The sequence below is a fragment of the Asterias amurensis genome, chromosome 15, assembly GCF_032118995.1.
Source record: "Asterias amurensis chromosome 15, ASM3211899v1".
Classification (NCBI taxonomy): Eukaryota; Metazoa; Echinodermata; class Asteroidea; order Forcipulatida; family Asteriidae; genus Asterias; species Asterias amurensis.
In genome coordinates this window covers 12,706,889-12,730,024 of record NC_092662.1, presented here as the reverse complement: position 1 = coordinate 12,730,024, position 23,136 = coordinate 12,706,889, and the positions used below count along the sequence as shown (strand labels likewise).

Sequence of the window (23,136 nt, the reverse complement as noted above, 5' to 3'; positions counted from 1 at the left end):
AGTAGTTGATTTGAGCAGGAACTTTTTTATCATTTCTTGAACCTGAATACTACTAGGGTGGCCTATGTCCCCTAATGAATGCATGTACCATGCTTTTAACAATAAGAGTATGTGATTTGAGGCATCGCATGGTGAGGTATTAATATATATTTGGTTTGTGGTGGCTACATGTGTGTATCTACTTGCCAGGTAGTGTATGACGTCAATATGACGCCAAATGACATCAAAGGTGCACAAGAAGTATATACTCCACTTCAAAAACAAAATTCTTTTCTGTATTTGTCACCACCACCACCTCATTTTCAGGACCCTATTTTTCAACATTTTTTCTCAAACATTTGGCTATTTTTTTTATCACATGTTTCTTTTGATTACTGTTCACAGAAGCTTTGTTGCAGAATTATCCCTGTTCATCAAGTCGGCTCGTCGCAGTAAGTATTTCACCAACTTTCCCTGATCCATTGTCATGGCTTTTCATAAGCCTTTCATCTGTTTGCTTTGCCGTCATTATTAGTTTCTGGAGAAGTGAATTCGTTCCGTAAACGCAGTGTGTGCTGAGTGAGTGATGTACTGCATTGGACTCGGTTCTGATCGTTGAACCATCAGAGTGAGGGTTCGATTCCTGGTCATGACACTTGTTCAAGGTGATGTGGCACAATCTGCACCCAACCATGTCAGAAACACTGGGCCTACCCCCTTCTCTTGGCAATAAGTGAACTGTGTTCTCGTGCATGCATTACACACCACACAGGATCTTTACAGCTCACTGCCCCATACAAGGGTAAAGCATTTTTTGTTAAGTGTCGTACACAATGACCATGACCGTGTTAAAGAGCTGCTTAAAGGCACTGGGGTCGATTTCACAAAGAGTTAGTCCTAGGAGATATACAAATTGCATTGATAGTCCTAAGTTAGGACGAGTAACTGGTCCTAACTCGAGACAAGACTAGTCCTAACTCTTTGTGAAATCCACCCCTGGCCCTTTTTGGTAATTGTCAAAGACCAGTGTTCGCATTTGGTGTATTCACCATATGCATAAAATAACAAATCTGTTAAAAATTTTTACTCGATTGGTCGTCGGAAGTTGTGAAATACCACATGGTTCTGAATATCCTTGTCTTGGTTTCAGCAATCCATGCCAGGGAGCAGGGGTCCAATAAGAAGACGGCCTCTCTTTCCTGCGCTCTGTCCCTCGTCAGACAACTCTTCCACATGAGGGAGATTGAGCCGTTCACTGGGGAGACCAAGAAACGCAAGATTGAAAGTGTAAGTCTGATATTTTAAGATCGATAATGTGTGGCGTCCAATCTCAAAAGTTCTTGGAACAAGTTAAAGAAACATTACAGAATTGGTTTTTGCTGACTAAACAGTTGCTGGAAATTTAAGCATTTTATGTAATCTACCATAAACTTACAAGCTTGTAGAAGTTTGAGATCAATCGGCCATCTGGGTCACGAAAAAAATTGTGAAAAACCGATTACACATTTTGCTTGACATCGATTAAAACAAAAAATGAGTAAAATGCTCACTGAGTGATAAACTCCAAACGCGAAATTAATTTCTCATCACATAGGGGGCCTATGACACTTCAGACAGACAATTTTTAAGGGTTGTTTTCCACTACCATCATCATTAGACCATGTAAGTTTTATGTAAATCAGTGATCTTCATGATTTGTTTTCTTACCAATTCTGTAGAGTTCCTTTAAATAGCATTCTACACTTGCAGTAAAGTGAACAATTGTCTCTAGTAGAGGGATTAAATAAACAAGGTTTAAACCACTGATACTTAAATACATGTCTTCGTGCAAACAACAGTGTGAAAATTATACCAAGAAAGTATTACAATATAATAAGTCGTGAAGGAAACACAAAAGGTCAAAAAGACTTGTAACGTTTTCACACTAACCCACCCAAGAAATTAATGATTATGCGTCCATTGCTTGTTTGCAGCTGGAACCATACAGTGTGTCTTTAGTGGATGAGGTGGAAGACAAGTTAACACATGCAGTCCAGGAGCTTGAACTGTTTGTTTTCCCTGAACCTACAAACCCGGTAAGTTATTGATCAGTTCGGCTGAAGCAGACCTCCCAACATGATTTTCTAATCCCTTAAAGACACTGGACACTATTGGTAAATGCCAAAGACCAGTCTCCTCACTTGCTGTATCTCAACATATGCATAAAATAACCAACCTGTGAAAATTTCAGCTCAATTGGTCGTCGAAGTTGGGAGATAACTATGAAAGAGAAAAACAACCTTGTCACACAAAGTTGTGTGCTTTTAGATGCTTGATTTCGAGACCTCAACCTCTAAATCTGAGGTCTCAAAATCAAATTTGTGGAAAATTACCTCTTGAAAACTACGTCACTTAAGAGGGAGCCGTTTCTCACAATGTTTTATACTACCAACCTCTCCCCATTACTTGTTACCAGGTAAGGTTTTATGCTAATAATTATTTTGAGTAGTTAACAATAGTATCCACTGCCTTTAAGCCTAAATCATACTTCCTTCAAAATTTAACGTCGCAACATATAATTTTTATTAGTTGACTTGTGCTCAACTCCTGCGAAACATTCCCTGTTTTGCGAAAACAGCAATGTGACGTCAACATTTTGTGTCGCATTCGCAGGAAGTATGAACCAGGCTTTACTCAAAAAATTAATGACCATAAAAACTGCACTGTAACTTAACTATTGATGGTACAAAGTATTTTGAGGAAGTATATCCTTCGAATATATGATTTGGATAGTTTTAAACAGATGTATCTGAGAAACAGTCCGAGCATGAATTGTTCTTAGATCTCTGAGGGTTGGCGTTCGTTCATCAATGCTGTGACTAGAGAGATGCAGTTGGTATCTCCTCGCTGGATGCATTATTCATATTGCAAACATTTTTTATTTCGTTTTTGGAATCCACAGAATGAACCAGTGGTGTTGACATTGGACAAGAGCAAGCAGACGTTTGAGAATCCAGAGGGCCCTCGAGGTGCCTATGGGGTGTCCTGGTCACCCCCTCAAGCCAATTGGAACCCTTGGCTTAACTGTAATATCGACGAGGGACCCCTCTCTCATGTAAGTCAATGAATGAAATAATGAATTCAGTATTTGAGAACCCAGAGGGCCCACGGGGTGCCTATGGGGTGTCCTGGTCACCCCCTCAAGCCAATTGGAACCCTTGGCTTAACTTTAATAACGACGAGGGACCTCTCTCTCATGTTAAAGTCAATTAATTAAATTACTTTTGTATTTGAGAACCCAGAGAATCTATTGCAGGCACATGGGGTGTACTGGTATAGGTTTTTATAAAACTGGGGGTAGTCATGGATCCAAATTTTGGAGTGGCTGGTTCAGGCACGCTGAATTGAAACAAGGTCTTTGAAATGTTTCCTATTTTGTGTCTATTTTGATTTCAATGGCCAAATTTTTGCAACCTGGAGTGGTCTATAAGAATTTCTCTTAGGGGTTTTGTGAAATAAAATAGAAAAAAAAGAGGAGAAAAAATAATAAAAAATTGTGCACATTGGTAGCCCCCTCAACCCAATTGGAACTCTTGGCTTTAACTGTAATAATTTTGTGCCGGATCCTGATGGTTTTGTTGCAGTGCAGGCAAAATGCTTTACCTGAGGGTGGCTTCAACAATAGTGCTCTCAATGAAACATAACATTTTTTGAAACTTTGTAAACATTAGAAGTGCAAATTTCTAAAAAGCATTGGTCGTTTAATTCTCCCAGATGACATTGGAGCAAGTCAGCGAGGAGATATACCAAGACTCCTTGATGAAGGAGCAGAACTCAAAGTATCAAAAGGTAAGACTAATTTTTCTTGTTGGGCCTGACCATCGGTCACATACATTGGTTACTACCAATCCAAACACTCATTCATTTCAAGTTTGTTATTGTGCACCGTAGTATTAACTCTATGGCACCTTTATGTCATTAAGAAGTCTATACCATATAGGATTTGAGGCATTGCATGGTGGGGTATCAATATATATTTGGTTTGCGGTAACACCATGTGTGTATCTGCTTGCCAGGTAGAGTTGTTCTAAGGGAACTGTCTTGCTTTATTTTACTGCCGCGGAGTAGATAATCGGGAGACTTCTCAGTTCTGAAAAGAACTGTCCTGCTTTTATAACTATTACCAGGGCGGATGGTATAGAAATTAGACTGGACTACTATACTTTAGCTTATAGGATCGTAATAACTGTACTGCCGCAGAGTCAGTTCCGAATTGGTCTCAACGTTTCCACTAGCTTGCTCTAGTCATCGTCAGGAGACCTTAGTCTATACCACCCACTCATCATTTGACATAAAGCGTCCACATAACCCAAAACTAAGTCATGTGCTGGAGACAGTGCCTTACAAGCCGCTGCTCCTCAGCTCTGGAATTCCCTTCCCTGTTTCATCCAGTGAGCCAACACTCCAGCTTGTCCAAAATGGACTCAAAATCCTCAGAACTGTATTTGGAGGGAAGGGGTGTGGAGGTTTGTTTGTCCCCCCCCAAAAAAAAAAAAATCCCCAAAAATAAAAATTAAAAAGTCCTATCAAAATATATAAAAGAATGGTGTGTAAAAAAAAAAAAACGCAAAAATGGACCAAATATCATGATTTTAGCCTTCATTTTCAATCACTAATCCTCAGATGCTGGAAGAGCGCAAGTCTTTACCCATCTTCCAGACCCAGGATTCTATCGTGGACGTGATCACCCGTAACCCGGTGGTCATCATTCGTGGGGCTACAGGGTGTGGTAAGACCACCCAGGTACCTCAGTTTATCCTGGATAGCTACATCAAAGCAGGAAGGGGCGCCTTCTGCAACATCATCGTCACACAGGTAAGAGGGCAAGAACGATTGAGACAGGTGTTTCATGGAGAGTTGGGTAATAAGGGGCCATTTAGAATAGTCAATGTTTGCAGGGTTTTGATACTAAGTCTCCATTGGATAAAGAGTTCCTACATTGGGGAGCTTGTGAGAGAGTAAATCTTGTGTATTATTATTCTTATTTTGTGTACTAGCCTCGTAGAATCAGTGCAGTGTCCATCGCGGAGCGTGTTGCTTGTGAGAGAGCTGAAGACCTGGGTTTAAGCTCTGGTTACTCAGTAAGGTTTGACACTATTAGACCACGCCCTCAGGGAGCTCTGCTCTTCTGCACTGTAGGTAAGTCAAGGGGATTTTTGCATTGGTTTTGCTTTCCCAAACAGCTGTTTTTATTCTGATTTGTGAGGACTTTTCCTGACTCCAGAATTTGTTAGTGATCGTCAACGGCAGAATTTTTTTAAGTTGCATTTTGTTGGGTTTTATGGCTGAGTAGTCTAGAGCACCAAATTCAAGTTCTGGTGGTTAAGTCATCATAGTGTGGGTTTGATACCCAGTCATGACGCTCGTGTCCTTGAGCAAGATACTTTACTATAATTGCTTCTTTTCACCTAGAGGTATAAATTGGTACCTGCGAGGGTAGAGGTTGATATTGTGTTTGGAAAAGCCTTCAAACAAAAACACCAAGCAACATCAATAGGCTACAGTACACTTTTTTTAATGGCAATTATTGTTTGTCGTTTAAAAGAAAGAACATTTTTTGCTATCAAACATTTTGGGAGCCATTTATGGAAAGTGGAAGAGAAACCATTAATTTGACTTTATTTCATATTTGCAGGCACCCTTCTACGTAAGTTGGAGGCGGGGCTGAGGGGCGTATCCCACGTCGTTGTGGATGAGATTCACGAGAGAGATCTTAATGTAAGAAAAATAAAAGTGTTATTCCATCTACTTCTGTCCTTACCAATCCTTAACTCAATTCAGCTGTATCAGTATTGATGGATTGCACTTGGCGTCATCAACTGACATATTTTATGAATAAACAATGCAACAGTGCATACGTGTACGCGCTACGCACAGCTCTTAGCCAATGATAGCTTTGCACGCGTGCACATTTCATTAAATATGGCGGTTGATGACGCTTAGTACAATCTATCTATTGGCGGCTACAGTGTCGGCTACAACTGTGGCTTAGGGAGTTGCCAAGGACAATCTATACCACGCATGATGATGCAGAAATCTAGCCGTAGCTGTAGCTGCCAATTCGGACATGGCCTTAAAGGCAGTGGACACTATTGGTAATTACTCAAAATAATTATTAGCATAAAACCTTTCTTGGTGACAAGTAATGGGGAGAGGTTGATGGTATAAAACATTGTGAGAAACGGCTCCCTCTGAAGTGCCATAGTTTCCGGGTAAGAAGTAATTTTCCACGAATTTGATTTCGAGACCTCAGATTTAGAACTCAAAATCAACCATCTAAACGCACTTACCTTCGTGTGAAAATGGTGTTTTTTTCTTTCATTCATATCTCACAAGTTCGATGACCGATTGAGCTCAAATTTTCACCGGTTTGTTATTTTATGTAAATGTTGAGATACACCAACTGTGAAGGCTAGTCTTTGACAATTAGGCTACCAATAGTGTCCACTGCCTTTAACCTATTCTTGTTGGTGTATGTGACATCATTTCACTGTAGGCCACACCCACTTCATACTAGCAGGCTCCATCACTTGCCAGAAGCCCATAGGAAATATATTAAACTTTTTAGTCTTTGATGATTGCAGGCCCCGAATAACACAAAGGCCATGAGGCCATGAGCCTTTTTGAAGTATGGCGGACGTGATACGCTGCCTCACACGCAGCGACTGATGCCACGCTCACCATGTTTGTGTAAACGCCGCGTTGCCTAAAATGCGCACTTCACAGAATAACACGCGTTCTATTTCTAGTGGTCAATACGCACAAATTTACCCAAACCTTATAGTGTTGTAGCATTGTGTCCGCCATACCTTAAAAAGCCTTATAATAATAATAATAATAATATCGAAGTCTTATATAGCGCACGTATCTACCAAACAAGGTACTCAAGGCGCTGAGTATATACAAACTTTCAGAAAGATAGGTTATTGCAGTGATGAATTCTGAGACCCAATTATTTAGCACCTTATAAGGGTTTACAAGGTGCTACGGCGCATTAAGCAGCCACAACCAGGAACACCGGGGCGAACCCCTTCTCTTTTCGATAAGTGCACTGGGTTCTTTTACATGCGTTACACAACACATGGGACCAACGGCTTTACGTCTCATCCGAAGGACGAAGCAATGGTTAAGTGTCTTGCTCAAGGACACAGTGTCACGGCTGGGGATTCGAACCCACACTCTGCTGATCAGAAACACCAGAGTTTGAATTCGGTGCTCTTAACTGCTCGGCCACGACACTTCCACGACCTCCATTGTCCATGTTCTTGGTCTTGGTGGCCCTTTAAAAGTTTCCAAAAGTGAACCAGAAACACCAAGGTTAACCCCTACTCTTCCACGATAAGTGTTCAGGGTTCAAAACCTCCCTTATTCTTTTATATTTCTGGCAATAAAATCAAGGATGCCTCATAAAGGAACTTAAATCACTGTAGCTCACAAGCCAAAGGTAACTGATAAACTAGGGTCTAGTTTGCGCAAGCAACAATGATTTATATTTGGTTTGCGATAACACCATGTGTGTATCTACTTGCCAGGTAGAGTAGAGTAGGTAGAGATAATCGGAGGTTCGGGAGACTTCTCAGTTCTGAAAAAGAACTGTCCTGCTTTTTAACTATTACCAGGGTGGATGGTATAGAAAATAGACTGGACTTCTACTTTAGCTTTATAGGATCGTAATTAACTGTACTGCCGCGGAGTCTGTTCTGAATTGGTCTCAACGTTTCGACTAGCTTGCTCTAGTCATCGTCAGAAGACTGTGATTTACAAGTGGATATTAAGGGACACCCGTAGGGCATTCGCACATATGTTATAATGTAAAGGACTCTAGTCATGTCACGTCAACGTGATCAACGCCATCAATTTTGAGTTGTCAACCATTGGTTCTTTTCAGAACCAACACTACTCAAAAGAGATTTACACATGGTGCTACTACAAACCTAACTTATTTTACTGCTGATTAACCCATCAGACTGACTTTCTACTGGTGGTCCTAAGAGACATGCAGCGAGCCTTTCCAGAGCTAAGGGTTATCCTCATGTCAGCTACCATCGACACTACGATGTTCAGCTGCTACTTCGGCGATTGCCCCGTTGTAGAAGTATACGGGCGTGCCCATCCAGTACAAGGTGAGCAACTCGGTGTCGGGCAATGTTGTAGCCACGGTGGGCAATTTTGGGCGGGCGGGCCCAGGGGTCGATTTCACAAAGAACTTAGGACTAGTCCTAGGAGGGTAGGGTAGTCTTGAGGGTAGTCCTAAGTTATAACTCGTCCTAAATCGAGATAAGACTATTCTTAACTCTTTGTGAAATCCACCCCTGGACTCACAATTTGTGCCCAGCACTCTTTGTTGTGCATTACCAACCCTAGTACACGAGATCTATGAAGGGCAAAGCAACTATGGTAAAGTATCTTGATGAAGAACACAAGTGCCGGGACCCGAACCCACACTCTGCTGATCAGAACTCCAGAGCTTGAGTCTGGGTCTCTTAATTGCTCTGTCACATCACACCGTACAGACTGAGGAACATTTAGGGTTGACACAACCATTTGAACTCATTCATTATTCTATTCCAAACACGTGCTTTACCTCACTGCTTCTAAGACAACTAACGGCACTGGCTCCCAATGGCTCCCAATGGCCCAAAGAAATGAGTTCCTCTGAAATGACATAGTTTTCGTGAAAGAAGTGATTTCATCAAATTTGATTTCAAGACCTCAGATTTAGAATTTGAGGTCTTGAAATCAAGTATCTGAAAGCGCACAACTTCGCGTGACGAGGGTGTTTTTTCTTGTTATTATTATCTCCCAACTTTGATGACCAATTGAGCTCAAATTTTCACAGGTTTGTGATTTTATGTATATGTTGAGATACAGCAAGTGAGAAGACTGGTCTTTGACAACTACCAATAGTGTCCACTGTCTTTAAGCACCTTGAATCCTTAGGTAGTTTGGCGCTTTTTAAATTCTTTTTTATTGTGTCTTGTTGGTAGAGTATTATCTGGAAGACATTGTACAGATGCTGAACTTTGTGCCTGGACCTAATACAAGGAAGAGCAAGAATAAAAGCAGAGATGACGATGATGAGGATGATGCAGAGGATGAGTTTGCTGTGAGTATACTGCCCTCTATAGACAGAATCTTGCTGGGGTGCGTTTTGGCGACCCCAACCAGAAACATGTTTGAGCTTTGGTCATTGGGTGAGCGTTTTCGCGTGTTCGGTTGAAACGATGTGCCAAGTCTGTTTAGACCAAACGGTAACCGACTTGTTTGCTCAATACAAGATGGCTGACTCTAAAAACTTTTTAAAATCCAATGGATTAAAAAAAAAAATGAAAAAACCTTAACAACTAAATAATGTTGATCAAATTACAAAGACTAAGTTCCATTACTTGAAAATAAAATGAACGCTGTTTGTTTCAGGAAAATTAAATTTCATGAGATGTACCTTCGTCATGAACTGTTTCAGGTTATTAGCCTCCTTTCGCGTAGCTCTTGGACATTGTTTCGGTCAGTGAAGTTTACGTCAGAAACTTTTTCTTCCGATCGTGTTCGCCAAAATGCACCCCTGTATATAGGAGAATACTGCCCTCTATAGACTGAATCTTGCTTATAGAAGCAAAACAACACCATTTGGTTTACAATGTATTTATGATTTTCATTTCAGGAGAATATGAACAAGATGGTTTCTGATCAGTACTCTGAGCGAACTCGCCGGGCCATGGCGCAGATGAGCGAAAAGGAAATGAACTTTGACCTTATTGAGGTAATTATATGTTTATAAGCAGGTTTGGCTTTGACCTTTTTGGTGCATAGCCAGCAGGACCCGCTAGATTGTTATTTTGCTAGTCGACCAGCTTTTTCACTAGTCAATACTTTATACTATTCAATATGGTTGCTTTTAAACACTTAAAAAGCCAGCTGTCGATTTCACCAAACTTTTCCTAACTTAGGAATAATCTAAGAACTTAGGACGAGTTAGATTCCCTATTCGAAGATGTAGGGCGCATTGAACCTATCCTAATTTAGGACGAGTTACTCGTCCTAACTCGAGATAGGATTAATCCTAGCGTTTCTTGATATCTGCTGCAGCCAACTTAGATTGAAGTTTGACTGGTCCTAAGACAAGGTCGTTGGTGCCCTGCTTTATGAAGAATACATCACAAAGATAAAACCAAAATCTGTTCTCGTTTTTTTTTGTTCCTACAGGCCCTGCTGACTTACATTAATAACCTAGGAGTAGAAGGTGCCGTCTTGGTGTTCCTTCCTGGCTGGAATTGGATCTTTGCTCTCATGAGACACTTACAGGAACACCCTAAGTTCGGTACGTCTTTAAATCAGTATACAAAGGTTGATTTGACTCAAGTTGACATCGCTTCAATGGAGGAGAAAGTTAATGAGCTTATTTTCCATTTGTTTAATTGATTACACATCTACAGCACAATAAGCGTCAATAACAGGATAAATAGGAAAGGGGAAGAAATGCTCAGTTTATATGTGGGAGGAAAACCCCTTAGACCACTGCGTCTTGGGACCAATTTCAAGAGCTGCTTAAGCACAAGAAAGTAGCTCAGCACAACTTAAATATGCTTACCTGACATAGGTTATCAGCCATAACAATCTGTGACTGGTCCCCTGCTCATTTTTTCGCTTAGCAGCAATTAAGAGATGTTCAGTTACTAAGCAACTTTATGAAGCTGGGCTTTGGTGTGTATAGCTTGATCAGATCAGTCATGTAATGGGGCCAGACAGTACAGGGCCAAATTTCATAGCTCTGCTTACCGTAAGCACAGAATCGGCGATTACAGAAGCAGGAACTTCTGTGCTTACGGCAAGCGTATTTCACGGGTTAGCGGCGAATTTTAGCTTCTGCGCATGCGAACTCCACGTTACTAACTATTCTAAGCTTGCAAGGCTAGCGCAGAAATTTGGCGCTTGCACCATAAGCAAAGAATGGAGATAGCAAGCGCAGAATTTGGTGGTAAGCAGAGCCATGAAATTGGGCCTAGATCTTGTACACGAAAGGGCAATTTTGAAAATCAATTTTTGTCTTGTTGTGTATATTGATCCTCTTTTGTTTTCATCCCACCCAGGATCTCGTAGCTATTTGATTCTACCACTTCACTCCCAAGTACCTAGAGAGGACCAGCACAGGGTGTTTGAGTCGGTGCCAAATGGCGTGACAAAGGTATAAGAAGAAATCCCCCCCCCAACATGACTTAATAATAATAATAATGATAATAATAAGACTTGTAATGTGCACTTATCCACCCTGCTGGGTGTTCAAGGCGTAGTATTATAAGTTATCACACAAGTGCGAGTGGAATATGGAAAAATATAGCACTTCTGCGTCCCATATCCATTGAGACCGAATCAGGTTTAATTCTGTGCTGTCTGCACGCAAGGGGAATTTTTTTACGACCATCCCCCACTGCTCATAAAAGTTGAACCGGTTCGTTTCTAACTTAGTACGCTGTCTGAACATACTCTCAGACTGAAAATCTGTTGATCACTCAGACTCTAATTTTGTGTTCAGTCGGACTGTAATCTGTTTCTATGTACACAGTTTTACTTATGACTTTTTTACATTTGATTTTGTTCGTCTTCAGATCATTCTATCCACCAACATCGCAGAGACTAGTATCACCATCAATGATGTAGTGTATGTTATTGATATCTGCAAGTAAGTTCAAAACAACATTAATCAATCCCTTTGGACCCAACAGCGTGTGGTACCAGGCATTCAATTGAAAGAGAAAGTAGATCATTGTTTTTAGAAGAGTAAATTATTTTCAATGAACACACCATACATCCAACCAAAAAGAGCAACAACAGGTTTTGTAATACCTCGGTAAAAAACTGTGAAGTTTGATTGGTCGAGAACCAATCATGTGAAGCGCAACAAAAACGCATGTTACATGGCTCGACGGGCCTGGTAACATGAAAAGTGAAGTACGCCTGTGTACATTACCTTGATCGTTCCCGGCGTTGGTCGATTTCCAGCACTGTGTACGAAATAACCGCGGGTTCGAAAGGAATTGTTTCTCGTTCGTCTGTTTATTAAACAATGAATAGTCTGTCGTAATAATGTTTAAAGATGACAACGGAACTTCGAGCAGAGGAATAATAATGTTACAAAGGTATAACAAAACAAATGGCACCCTTTCCCCCCTCGTGTGTACAAAACACCATGGAACCCATCACAGCGTGCAACAATTGTACACTGGAATACATGCCTTGTAAACTCCCTTTCTTGGGGTTATTGAGTAACTCCTGACCTTTGTCCTGTTGTTGCACAAATGTGGCATACAAGAATGGACAGGCTGTCACCAATGTTTGTCATTTGGGAGGTAAGTTCAAGCATTTTAAGATGGATTCCAGCATATCATGGCAGATTTTGGCAATCGGTTCGTGAAACTTAATGAATGCCTACTCACCTTTTTCATGTGGCAACATCAAATCCAGAGTTAATGAAGAGAACTTTTATTGTCTTTCCATTGTCAAGTCAACGATATTAAAGGCGGTGGACACTATTGGTAATTGTCAAAGACTTGCCTTTACAGTTTGTGTATCTCAACATATGCATAAAATAACAAACCTGTGCAAATTTGAGCCCAATCGGTCATCGAACTTGCGAGATAATAATGACAGAAAAAAACACCCTTGTCACACGAAGTTGTGTGCATTTAGATGGTTGATTTTGAGACCTCAAGTTCTAAGCCTGAGGTCTCGAAATCATATTCGTGGAAAATTACTTCTTTCTCGAAAACCATGGCACTTCAGAGGGAGCCGTTTCTCACAATGTTTTATACCATCAACCTCTCCCAATTACTCGTCACCAAGTAAGGTTTTATGCTAATAATTATTTTGAGTAATTACCAATAGTGTCCACTGCCTTTAAGGGAAAATGATGATTCAAGAAGCTTTGGTTCGTGTCAGTTTTCAGGATACCGTCGTGAAGTGATTAAAGGATCTTGTTACTTTTTGTAGAACAAAAAAACACCAAAGCCACAGATTTCCGTTTGTACAGTTTGAAGATGATGATGGTAGAAAGCTTCTCTTAAAATAATACTTGTTGAAGAAATGAGTAAAAAAAAAGTCACGGAAAATAATTTTAGCATGTAAAACGGTATTGGTAAATACGTTTTTAAATTATTTGTTTTACTCATTTCTCAAAAACTACAGCACCTCAGCAAGTAATATTTGAAGGGAAGCTTTCTACTATTATACTGTTCTTAAGATCAAGTTACGATGATAACAAATTTCCTTTCTATGCAGATGCAAGACCAAGTTGTTCACATCCCACAACAACATGACCAACTACGCTACCATCTGGGCATCTAGGAGTAATCTGGAGCAGAGACGTGGACGAGCTGGTCGTGTACGACCTGGCTTTGCTTTCCATCTCGTCAGTAGGGCTCGCTTTGAGAAGTAAGTCTCTAAGATCAAAACATTGTCTGTTCTTCTATTTAACCTAATCAGCACTGCTCCAATGATTGAGAATTAACGTTTAAAGACCACCGGTTGGTTACAACAGAAGTAGGTTTGCGGTAGGTCCTTCGGGGAAATTTATGACTTGGGAGTATATTTTTGGCCATTGATGTAAAGTTGGCCATTACGGAAGCTTGGTTTCTTGCCTTCTTGAAACGCCTTGCTCATAACATCTGTCAGGCTTCTCTTCTTTGCTGCATCAACTGCTGGGAGATCCTGAATCATGTAGATTCCACACTCGGCCAGCGCCATTTTGCAACGTAGAAGTACTTGTTGACGTTCTGGGCGATAGATGAACTTTGCTAGTTTGTGTCGAGGTTGATCTGTAGGCATTTTCGGAAATCGGTCTGAGCGATGTGCATTTTCAATCTCTGGCTCGAGGCTGCATTTATCTGACAGGATTTCTTTTATTCTTTCATATGGGTAAGACGGGGGTTCATCAACAAGTTCTCAAATGCCTCTAAAACGGAGATTGTAGCTTCTTGAATAGCGTTCCAAATGTAGTGTAGCCTCCTCCAGTTTGGTAATTTTACAATCAGCCTGCTCAAGCCTGGTAGTAACATTGGCAAGGTTCGATGAAAGCGTCTTGTTTACAGCCTGAATCTCTTCAATGGTATGAGAAGTATAGTTGACAGACATCTCTAGTTCTTGATAGTCGTTTTCAATTTTAGTGATTCTTGACAGGATAGATTGCTGGTTCGTTATGACGATGTCAAGTTTCTCTTGGACGCTGTATTTCGTATCTTGCAACTCTTGTCGATTTACCACAAGTATACTGTCGGAAATAGACATTGGTATGGCGCTATCGTGTGCACTATCAGTCGAGTCGTTGGAAATGATACATTTTTGTCCTTTTTTGGAGGCATACTTAATTAGAAGAAGCACAACAATTACCTTAACTGGACAACAAAATGGGAAGTCAAAGTGGTGCAGGTTCCAAGACGGTACAGCCAAGATGATGAATAAAACGGTGCCTTTGACGTCTAGTATACCGTGAAGGTATATAGAGAGGAGTTAGACTTTTGGACTTTCTTATAAATAAAAAAAAGTTGCATCCCCTTAAGTTGATCCCTCTGCTTCAGCCTCCCAAGTTGTGATCCCTGGCTATACGGCAGTTTTAGGTTGAATGGCTTCTGACTGGAACCCCCCCCAAGCAAAGATATTTCAAAATAGGGAGACTTCCAACATAGTGCTACAATCCTTGCCAAAATGGTTATATGATTTGCAAGATCAGACAAAACCTCAAAAAAGAATATTCCAGCTTTTAATTTTTACTACAAAAACTTCACGTTTGGAGTTTATCGCTCAGTGAGTGTTTTATTCTTTTTTATTTTGGCATCGATGCAATGCAAAATTTGTAATCGGTTTTTCACTATTCTCTCGTGACCCAGATAGCAGATCGATCTCAAACTTCTACAGGTTTGTCAGTTTATGTATATGGTGGATTACATAAAGTGCTTACATTGCCAACAACTGTTTTGTTAGCAAAAACCAATTCTGTAATGTTCCTTTAACTTCTTGAATAACTCTTATCGCTCCCTCGCCAATTTATGCCTCATTTTGCAAAAACCATGTCACATTTTTGCAATATATTTCAATTAACTTCAGCTCAATGTTGCACCATTTAACCTATTTGTTTAAACTGAATTTTTATCTTCTCACATAAGACTTGAGGAGCATGCCACCCCAGAGATCTTCCGAACCCCACTCCATGAGCTTGCTTTGACCATCAAGCTTCTACGTCTGGGTAACATTGCTGACTTCCTTGGTAAGGCTATCGAGCCACCTCCATTGGACTCAGTGGTAGAGGCTGTGGCCGCCCTGAAAGGTGAGTGTCTCATCCTAGCTCACTAACTCATGGTTACTCACAGTAATTCACTGTTACTCACAGTAACTCACTGTTACTCACAGTAACTCACTGTTACTCACAGCAACTCTCAGCTAATATAGTTACTGACTGTTAAGCTTCTACGTCTGGGTAACATTGCTGACATCCTTGGTAATGCTATCCAGCCACCTCCATTGGACTCAGTGGTAGAGGCTGTGGCCACCCTGAAAGTGAGTGTCTCATCCTAGCTCACTAACTCATGGTTACTCACAGTAACTCACTGTTACTCACAGCAACTCTCAGCTGATATAGTTACTGACTGTTAAGCTTCTACGTCTGGGTAACATTGCTGACATCCTTGGTAATGCTATCCAACCACCTCCATTGGACTCGGTGGTAGAGGCTGTGGCCACCCTGAAAGTGAGTGTCTCATCCTAGCTCACTAACTCATGGTTACTCACAGTAACTCACTGTTACTCACAGCTGATGTAGTTACTGACTGTTAAGCTTCTACGTCTGGGTAACATTGCTGACATCCTTGGTAATGCTATCCAGCCACCTCCATTGGACTCAGTGGTAGAGGCTGTGGCCGCCCTGAAAGGTGACTGTCTCATCCTAGCTCACTAACTCATGGTTACTCACAGTAAATCACTGTTACTCACAGCAACTCTCAGCTGATATAGTTACTGACTGTTAAGCTTCTACGTCTGGGTAACATTGCTGACATCCTTGGTAATGCTATCCAGCCACCTCCATTGGACTCAGTGGTAGAGGCTGTGGCCACCCTGAAAGTGAGTGTCTCATCCTAGCTCACTAACTCACTGTTACTCACAGTAACTCACTGTTACTCACAGCAAATTGTGTCCAGTGCCTTTAATATTGGAGCACTATTCGAGCAACTTGTAACTTGCAACTTGTACTCAACTCATCATCAATTCAGTTTAGAAGAAAGTATCAAAGTTAGTGATTATCAAAATAGTGATTAGCATTAAACCTCACTTGGTAAGAGTAATGGGGAGAGACTGATGGTATAAAACACAATTCAATTTCCATGAATTTGATTTCGAGACCTCAAAATCAACCATCTAAACGCACACAACTATGTATGACTAGGGTGTTTTCTTCTTTCATCATTATCTCGCAACTTTGATGACCGATTGAGCTTAAATTTTCACAGGTTTGTTATTTTATGCATATATTGAGATACACCAACTGTGAAGGCTAGTCTTCGACAATTACCCATTAACCAGCATTAGTCTACCTTTGATTATTACTGAAGGTGTACATTATTTTCTTGTTGATGCTTTGTAGAGATGCATGCTTTGGATGGTGATGAGGAGCTTACTCCACTAGGGAAGATCCTCGCTAAGATGCCAATGGAACCCAAGCTAGGCAAGATGATCATCCTAGGATGCTGTTTCTTGTAAGTATTTGCTGAAGCCTTGAAGGTATTCAGGGTGTGGGTTTGATTCCTGGGTCATGACACTTGTGTCCTTGAGCAAGTTACTTAACTATTTTGTTAAAAAATCATAAACAACATTTATTAGGCGCTTAATACAGTTGTTTCTAAGCGCACACTCAGTATTTTCCTGCAATGTAAGTGCGACTGTGTTTGAATTATGAGATCTACTCCTTTTACATACATTGTAGCACCATGTAATGGTTTACAATGTGCTGTAGCGCAATATGCTGCCAACCACACCAGGAACAAAGGGGCGAACCCCTTTTTTTTTCGATAAGGGCACTGGGTTCTTTTATGTGCGTTACACAGCACAAAGGACCAACTGCTTTACATCCCATCCAAAGGACGAAGCAATCATAAATTGTCTTTCTTAAGGACACAGATGTCACGACTGGGACTCGACCAACACTCTGTTGATCAGAAAAACAAAAGCTTCAGTTCCATGCTCTTAACCGCTAGGCTACGACACACCACAAATTTTCAAGCACCTGGGCCCAATTTCATGGCTCTGCTTACCGCCGAATTCTTCGCTTACATCACGATTCCCTGCTTACTTGCAAGCTCCGAATTTCTGCACTCGCCATGTGAGCGTAGAATGCCTAGTTACGCGGAGTACGTACGCGCAGACACCAAAATACGCCGCTTACCTGTGAAATAGGCTTGCCGTAAGCACAGAATTCCCTGCTTCCATAAGCGCCGATTCTGTGCTTACGGTAAGCAGAGCCATGAAATTGGGCCCTGTATGGCAGGATTTCTTCTGAAGACCATCAGAACATACATAAAACACTGGTTCTGTTCAGGAATTCACCACAACTCAATCGCTAGTTCTGATTATTTCAAACCTCTGTTTTCATGTTTGTTTTTGTTCATGTCCCTTGCTTGCCCATTTAGTTAAATTAATAATACAGCCGTCGATATCACAAAGAGTTAGGACTCGTCTTATCTCAAGTTAGGACGAGTAACTCTTCCTAACTTAGGATTAATCTTACGGTCGGCATGCTAGAGTGCAGGATTGGAACTCGTCCTACATGTAAGTCTTAAGATTGGTCTTAAGTTAAGAAGAGTTTTGGACCCATCAGATTGACAGTGTTTGACAACTTGATTTCATGTTTGTTTGCAGTGTTGGCGATGCCATGACCATCATAGCTGCTAGCACTGTGTTCTCTGAGCCTTTCGTTACCCACATGGGCAAAGTGACCAATGCACACAAAGCGTATGGTGGAATCCGTCATAGTGACCAGATCGCTGTACTCGGCTGCTTCCAAGAATGGGAGGCGGCATTGTAAGTAATGGGTATCTAAACCCCTTTCACACTATAAAGAAAAAACAGACATTCCTTGAGAAAATATATTGGGTCTGTGCTGGACTGTTTGACAGAATGGGAGGAGGCATTGTAAGAAGTGGGTATTTAAATCCCTTGCATACTTTGAAAAGACAGACATTCCTTGAGAAAATATATGGGACCGACTAGGCTGCTTCCAGGAATGGGAAGGGGGAATTGTAAGTATTTAAATCCCTTTCACACTACAGTAAAAAGACATATATTCCTTGAGAAAATGTATGGGGTCTGTATTAGACGGTTTTAGGAATGAGAGGAGAATATTTTAAGCAGTTTGTATTTAAATCCATTTCACACTACAGTGGAAAGACAGACATTCCTTGAGAAAATGTATGGGGTCTGTATTAGGACGCTTCCAGGAATGGGAGGAGGCATTGTAAGCAGTTGGTATTTATGTCCCTTTCACACTACAGTGAAAAGACATATATTCCTTGAGAAAATGTATAGGGTCTGTATTAGGTTGCTTCCAGGAATGGGAGGAGGCATTGTAAGTAATGGGCATTTATATCCCTTTCACACTACAGTGAAAAGACAAGCATCCCTTGAGAAAATATCACGTACGTCTCTGTGTGAAATGTACCATGATTCATTGTAAAATCACTTCACAGTGCAAAGAATTGTTAAAAGGTATTTATATGTGATTTGAGGCATTGCATGGTGAGGTATCGATGTATATTTGGTTGTGTTAACATCAAGTGTATGTCTACTTGCCGGGTAGACTTTCTATATAGTCTACCACCGCTCAGTATCTACAAGATGCTTTTAAAGCTAGACCCCAACTTCCTAGAGCTGATTGGGGATTAAGTTTCTCAAGTTGCATCTTGCTCTGCTTTAATCTCTCTAAGTTTCTCAAGTTGCATCTTACCCTGCTTTAATCTCTCTAAGTTTGTCAAGTTGCATCTTACCCTGCTTTAATCTCTGTCGACCCTGATACAAATCCCACCTCGAACAAGAGCCTACCTGAGTCCCTACCTGATAGTGCCCCCCCCCCCCGTTACATACAAAACACAGGGTTTCTTCAACATCTTCTCTACACAGACATCTTTAAGCCTACAAGGCACCTTTAAGTGATCCCTTAAAGGAACACGTTGCCTTGGATCGGTCGAGTTGGTCTTTGAAAAGCGTGTGAAATCATTTGTTATGAAATGCATATGGTTAGAAAGATATTTTAAAAGTAGAATATAATGATCCACACAAGTATCACTCGAAGTTGCACGGTTTTCCTTTTACAATGCAAACTAACACGGTCGGCCATTTTATGGAGTCCAAATTTTGACCCCACAAAATGGTCGACCGTGTTTCTTCGCGACGTTAAAGGAAAATCATGCAATCCAAGTATCATGTTCCTTTAATTTCATTGCCAGAAATTTATATTAACAATTTATAGGTGTGGCGATGGTAAATTGTGCGTGGGGCTTTCTCCTTTGTGTATTTTCTGAATTCATTACCTCATTGCATAAATATTTTTTTAGATCTAACGGTGGGGAAGAAGCAGCAATGAATTACTGCGACCGGAAGCAGCTGCAGATGACATCATTACGCATGATCTATGAAGCCAGGGTAAATCAGCAATACCAATTAAATAAACCAATAAATGTTTCCAATTTGATTATTTTGGCACTTTTATGAATAATAATAGTAATAACGAAAGAAATTATAATGACGATGTGACCTATGTTTACATTCAAACCGCCCTCTGTAGACAAAACACTGTACACGTCTTTTTCGCTGGACAAAAAGACGTGTAGTCATGGTTAGATTGCACGTACTCTACAGCTGGATGCCAAAACACAAAGGTTTTGCCCAGCAGTATGCGCGCGAATCATGTTATGGTTTTTTAGGGACGTCAGAGGTCACATTGTCTATATGTAACATTAGTGCCCTGGTCATTGGGCCAATAACGCTCCTTTAACTTACAAATGTAACATTAGTGCCCTTGTCATTGGGCTAATACCACTCCTTTGACTTACAAATGTAACATTAGTGCCCTGGTCATTGGGCCAATAACACTCCTTTGACTTACAAATGTAACATTAGTGCCCTGGTCATTGCAGGGCAAAAAGACTCGTAGTCATGGTAAGATTGCATGTACTTTCTAGCTGGCTGCCAAAACACAAAGGTTTTGTTCGACGGTACGTGCTCGAATCATATTATGGTTTCGAGTGATGTCAGAGGTCACATCGTCTATTGCTCAGTTGGTAGAGCAATGGCATGTAAATCTTGTGGTTGCAGGTTTAAATGTCACTCTATTCATGTTTTCTTTGTTCATCCCAAACAATTTATTTTTTACTTTCCTATTAGAACCAACTGAAGGACATTCTGATCATGGAAGGATTTCCAGAGCGTGAGTAAACTCTTTAACTGACATGTTTATATGAAATATTAATGACGGGTGAAGTGCGCCCTCAGTGTTCTTGGGCCTGAAGCAACTTAACAATTAGCCTGAACGTCTGACGCCGTTCTTCGAGGCTTGTGAATAACGCCAGAGACCTGCCTCAAAAAAATGCAAAACTGGTGTGTAGTTTGATCTCTGACCTTGGTCAGAGTGGATGATACCTATGCCTACATCCTGACTGACTGTGAAAAGAGTAACTCTGTTTCAGCCCCAGAAGTAGGTCGCAACACGTCCCTGGTGGCAGTTGATTTGGGTCAACAGCCCAAATCAGTTCGGTGTAGCCCTCGCCTTGAAGTGGTCATCCGGCCTTGGGCGATAACTGATTAAAAAAATGTAGTAAATAAATAAATGTACTGACTGTATTGGAGGGTTAAACATTTTACTTAGGGAACAAAAGTGTGAGGATTTGGTTGTTAATTGCATGGTAATGACCTGGTTGGTCGTTGGTCACTGTTAATGGACCTACCGCGGCCAGTCATTAATCTGAGTGCGTAAACTCTCAAAGGTATTTACTGATGTAATTTTTTTAAATGGCAGAGTGCACAGAGCCCGAGTTTTTCAACTTCAACGGTCCTGACGTCAAACTAGAGGTTGTTGTGAGTCTACTGGCCATGGGTCTATCCCCCAATGTATGCTACCACAAAGAGAAACGCAAGCTGCTGACCACTGAGAACAAGTCCGCTCTCATCCACAAGTCCTCGGTCAACTTCAGCAAGTTTGAGCAGACATTCCCGTCGCCATTTTTTGTCTTCACCGAGAAGGTATGTTGGTGAAATCTGTATATGAAATTGCAAGAAAAAAAACATTCATTAGTCGTCTAAATTTTGAGAAAAAATGTGAAAATCACAGAGAGATAGTTTTCAGGAGAGTGACAAAAAGTTGTAGTTATCTCATGAGACGTGAGAATGTATTACTAATTTCTCAAAAACAACAACACCTTAGCAAGTAATATTTTAAGGGAAGCTTTGTACTATCATTATCTTCAAACCGTGAAAGTTTAAAGTAAATCAGGGGATATTGTGTTTTGTGTCGCACAAAAAGTACCCAAACCCTTTTAATGACATGAGACTATTGACTTGTCTATAGATACGAACCCGTGCGGTGTCGGCCAAGGGAATGACCATGGTGTCTCCGCTACAGCTGCTGCTGTTTGGTGCCAGGACCGTGGAGAGTTCAGACGGAATGATTAAACTTGATGACTGGTAAGAATAATCAACGAAAGAAAGTCTAAAGAAATCATGTACGGTGCTTGTATCTAAAGTCATTAAAGTCTCTGGACTTTGCCAACTTTCAAATCAAAATGCCCACCACTAAACATGCTAAAATTGCCCTGGCTACAATACTGCACTGCACACTATTGGTAATTGTCAAAGACTAGCCTTCACAGTTGGTGTATCTCAACATATAAATAAATTAACAAACCTGTGAAAATTTGAGCTCAACCGGCCATCGAAGTTGCGAGATAATAATGAAAGAAAAAAACACCCATGTCACACGAAGTTGTGTGCGTTTAGATGGTTGATTTCGGGACCTAGATCTCTAAATAAAATTCGTGGAAAATTACTTCTTTCTCAAAAACTATGGCACTTCAGAGGGAGCTGTTTCTCACAATGTTTTATACCATCAACCTCTCCCTATTACTCATCACCAAGAAAGGTTTTATGCTGATAATTATTTTGAGTAATTACCAAACGTGTCCACTGCCTTTAATGTTCTGGATCGAGGCCCAAATTCATCACAGGGGCAGAAGCAGAAAACAAAATTACTTAAAGCATGCGGACAACATTGTGGTAATTGTTAAAGACCAGTATCCACACTTGATGTGACCAAACATATACATGGGATAACAAACCTGTGAAAGTTCATGCCCAATTGGTGACTGGATTTGCGAGAAAAACACACTTATATGTTTTCACTGTTTTCAAACATCAATTGTTCTTGTGAGACGGAAACTAATAGTTTTACTAATTTTTCAGAAAAAACATAGCATAAGGCACTGGACACTGATGGTAATTACACAAAACAAATGTTAGCATACAAACTAATACTTGGTATCAAGCAATGGAGAGCTGTTGACGGTATAAAACATTGTGAGAAACGGTTCCCTCCCTCTGAAGTAATGTAGTTTTGAGAAAGAGGTAATTTCTCAATCAAATAATAAAAGACTTCAGCTCAAGTCTTTTATTATGCATCTGAAAGCACACAAATTTGTAGAACAACTGAACAAGGGTGTTTTTTCTTTCATTATTCTCTTGCAATTTTGATGACCAGTTGAGTCCAAATTTTCACAGGTTTGTTATGTGATGCATTTGTTGGGATACACCAAGTGAGAATACTGGTCTTTGACAATTACCAAACGTAACCGGTGCCTTTAAGGGAAGTTTTCTATGTATTAAGGAAAGTTTTTAACATGCAAGTTACGTGATGTAGAGTCCGTTTGTAGTTTCTGTAGACAGGGGAGACACAGAAGGCCAGATTTGTAGTCTGGTTGTAGCTCTTGTAAACAGGGGAACCACTCCAATGATGACTCATGCGACAGTAATGCATGCACGCTTCTCAATACATCCACTTATGACTCACAGCAGACAGCCTAGCAAAATACCAGAGAC

General features: G+C 40.7%; 1 protein-coding gene across 1 annotated transcript in view; it reads left to right on the top strand.

The window, feature by feature from the left end:
* LOC139948408 (ATP-dependent RNA helicase A protein-like) overlaps positions 1 to 23,136 on the top strand; it is a 35,492-nt gene that overhangs the window by 8,519 nt on the left and 3,837 nt on the right. Inside the window, exons 7-28 of the mRNA XM_071946553.1 lie at positions 385 to 431; positions 1,130 to 1,266; positions 1,953 to 2,054; positions 2,921 to 3,073; positions 3,733 to 3,807; positions 4,642 to 4,833; positions 5,016 to 5,157; positions 5,654 to 5,736; positions 7,985 to 8,141; positions 9,006 to 9,124; positions 9,680 to 9,778; positions 10,222 to 10,336; positions 11,106 to 11,200; positions 11,622 to 11,695; positions 13,291 to 13,443; positions 15,171 to 15,331; positions 16,643 to 16,754; positions 17,914 to 18,075; positions 19,605 to 19,692; positions 20,434 to 20,476; positions 21,065 to 21,288; positions 21,614 to 21,729. Of these exons, the coding sequence (XP_071802654.1) occupies positions 385 to 431; positions 1,130 to 1,266; positions 1,953 to 2,054; positions 2,921 to 3,073; positions 3,733 to 3,807; positions 4,642 to 4,833; positions 5,016 to 5,157; positions 5,654 to 5,736; positions 7,985 to 8,141; positions 9,006 to 9,124; positions 9,680 to 9,778; positions 10,222 to 10,336; positions 11,106 to 11,200; positions 11,622 to 11,695; positions 13,291 to 13,443; positions 15,171 to 15,331; positions 16,643 to 16,754; positions 17,914 to 18,075; positions 19,605 to 19,692; positions 20,434 to 20,476; positions 21,065 to 21,288; positions 21,614 to 21,729 (2,649 nt within the window). The remainder of the gene's footprint in view (positions 1 to 384; positions 432 to 1,129; positions 1,267 to 1,952; positions 2,055 to 2,920; positions 3,074 to 3,732; positions 3,808 to 4,641; positions 4,834 to 5,015; positions 5,158 to 5,653; positions 5,737 to 7,984; positions 8,142 to 9,005; positions 9,125 to 9,679; positions 9,779 to 10,221; positions 10,337 to 11,105; positions 11,201 to 11,621; positions 11,696 to 13,290; positions 13,444 to 15,170; positions 15,332 to 16,642; positions 16,755 to 17,913; positions 18,076 to 19,604; positions 19,693 to 20,433; positions 20,477 to 21,064; positions 21,289 to 21,613; positions 21,730 to 23,136) is intronic.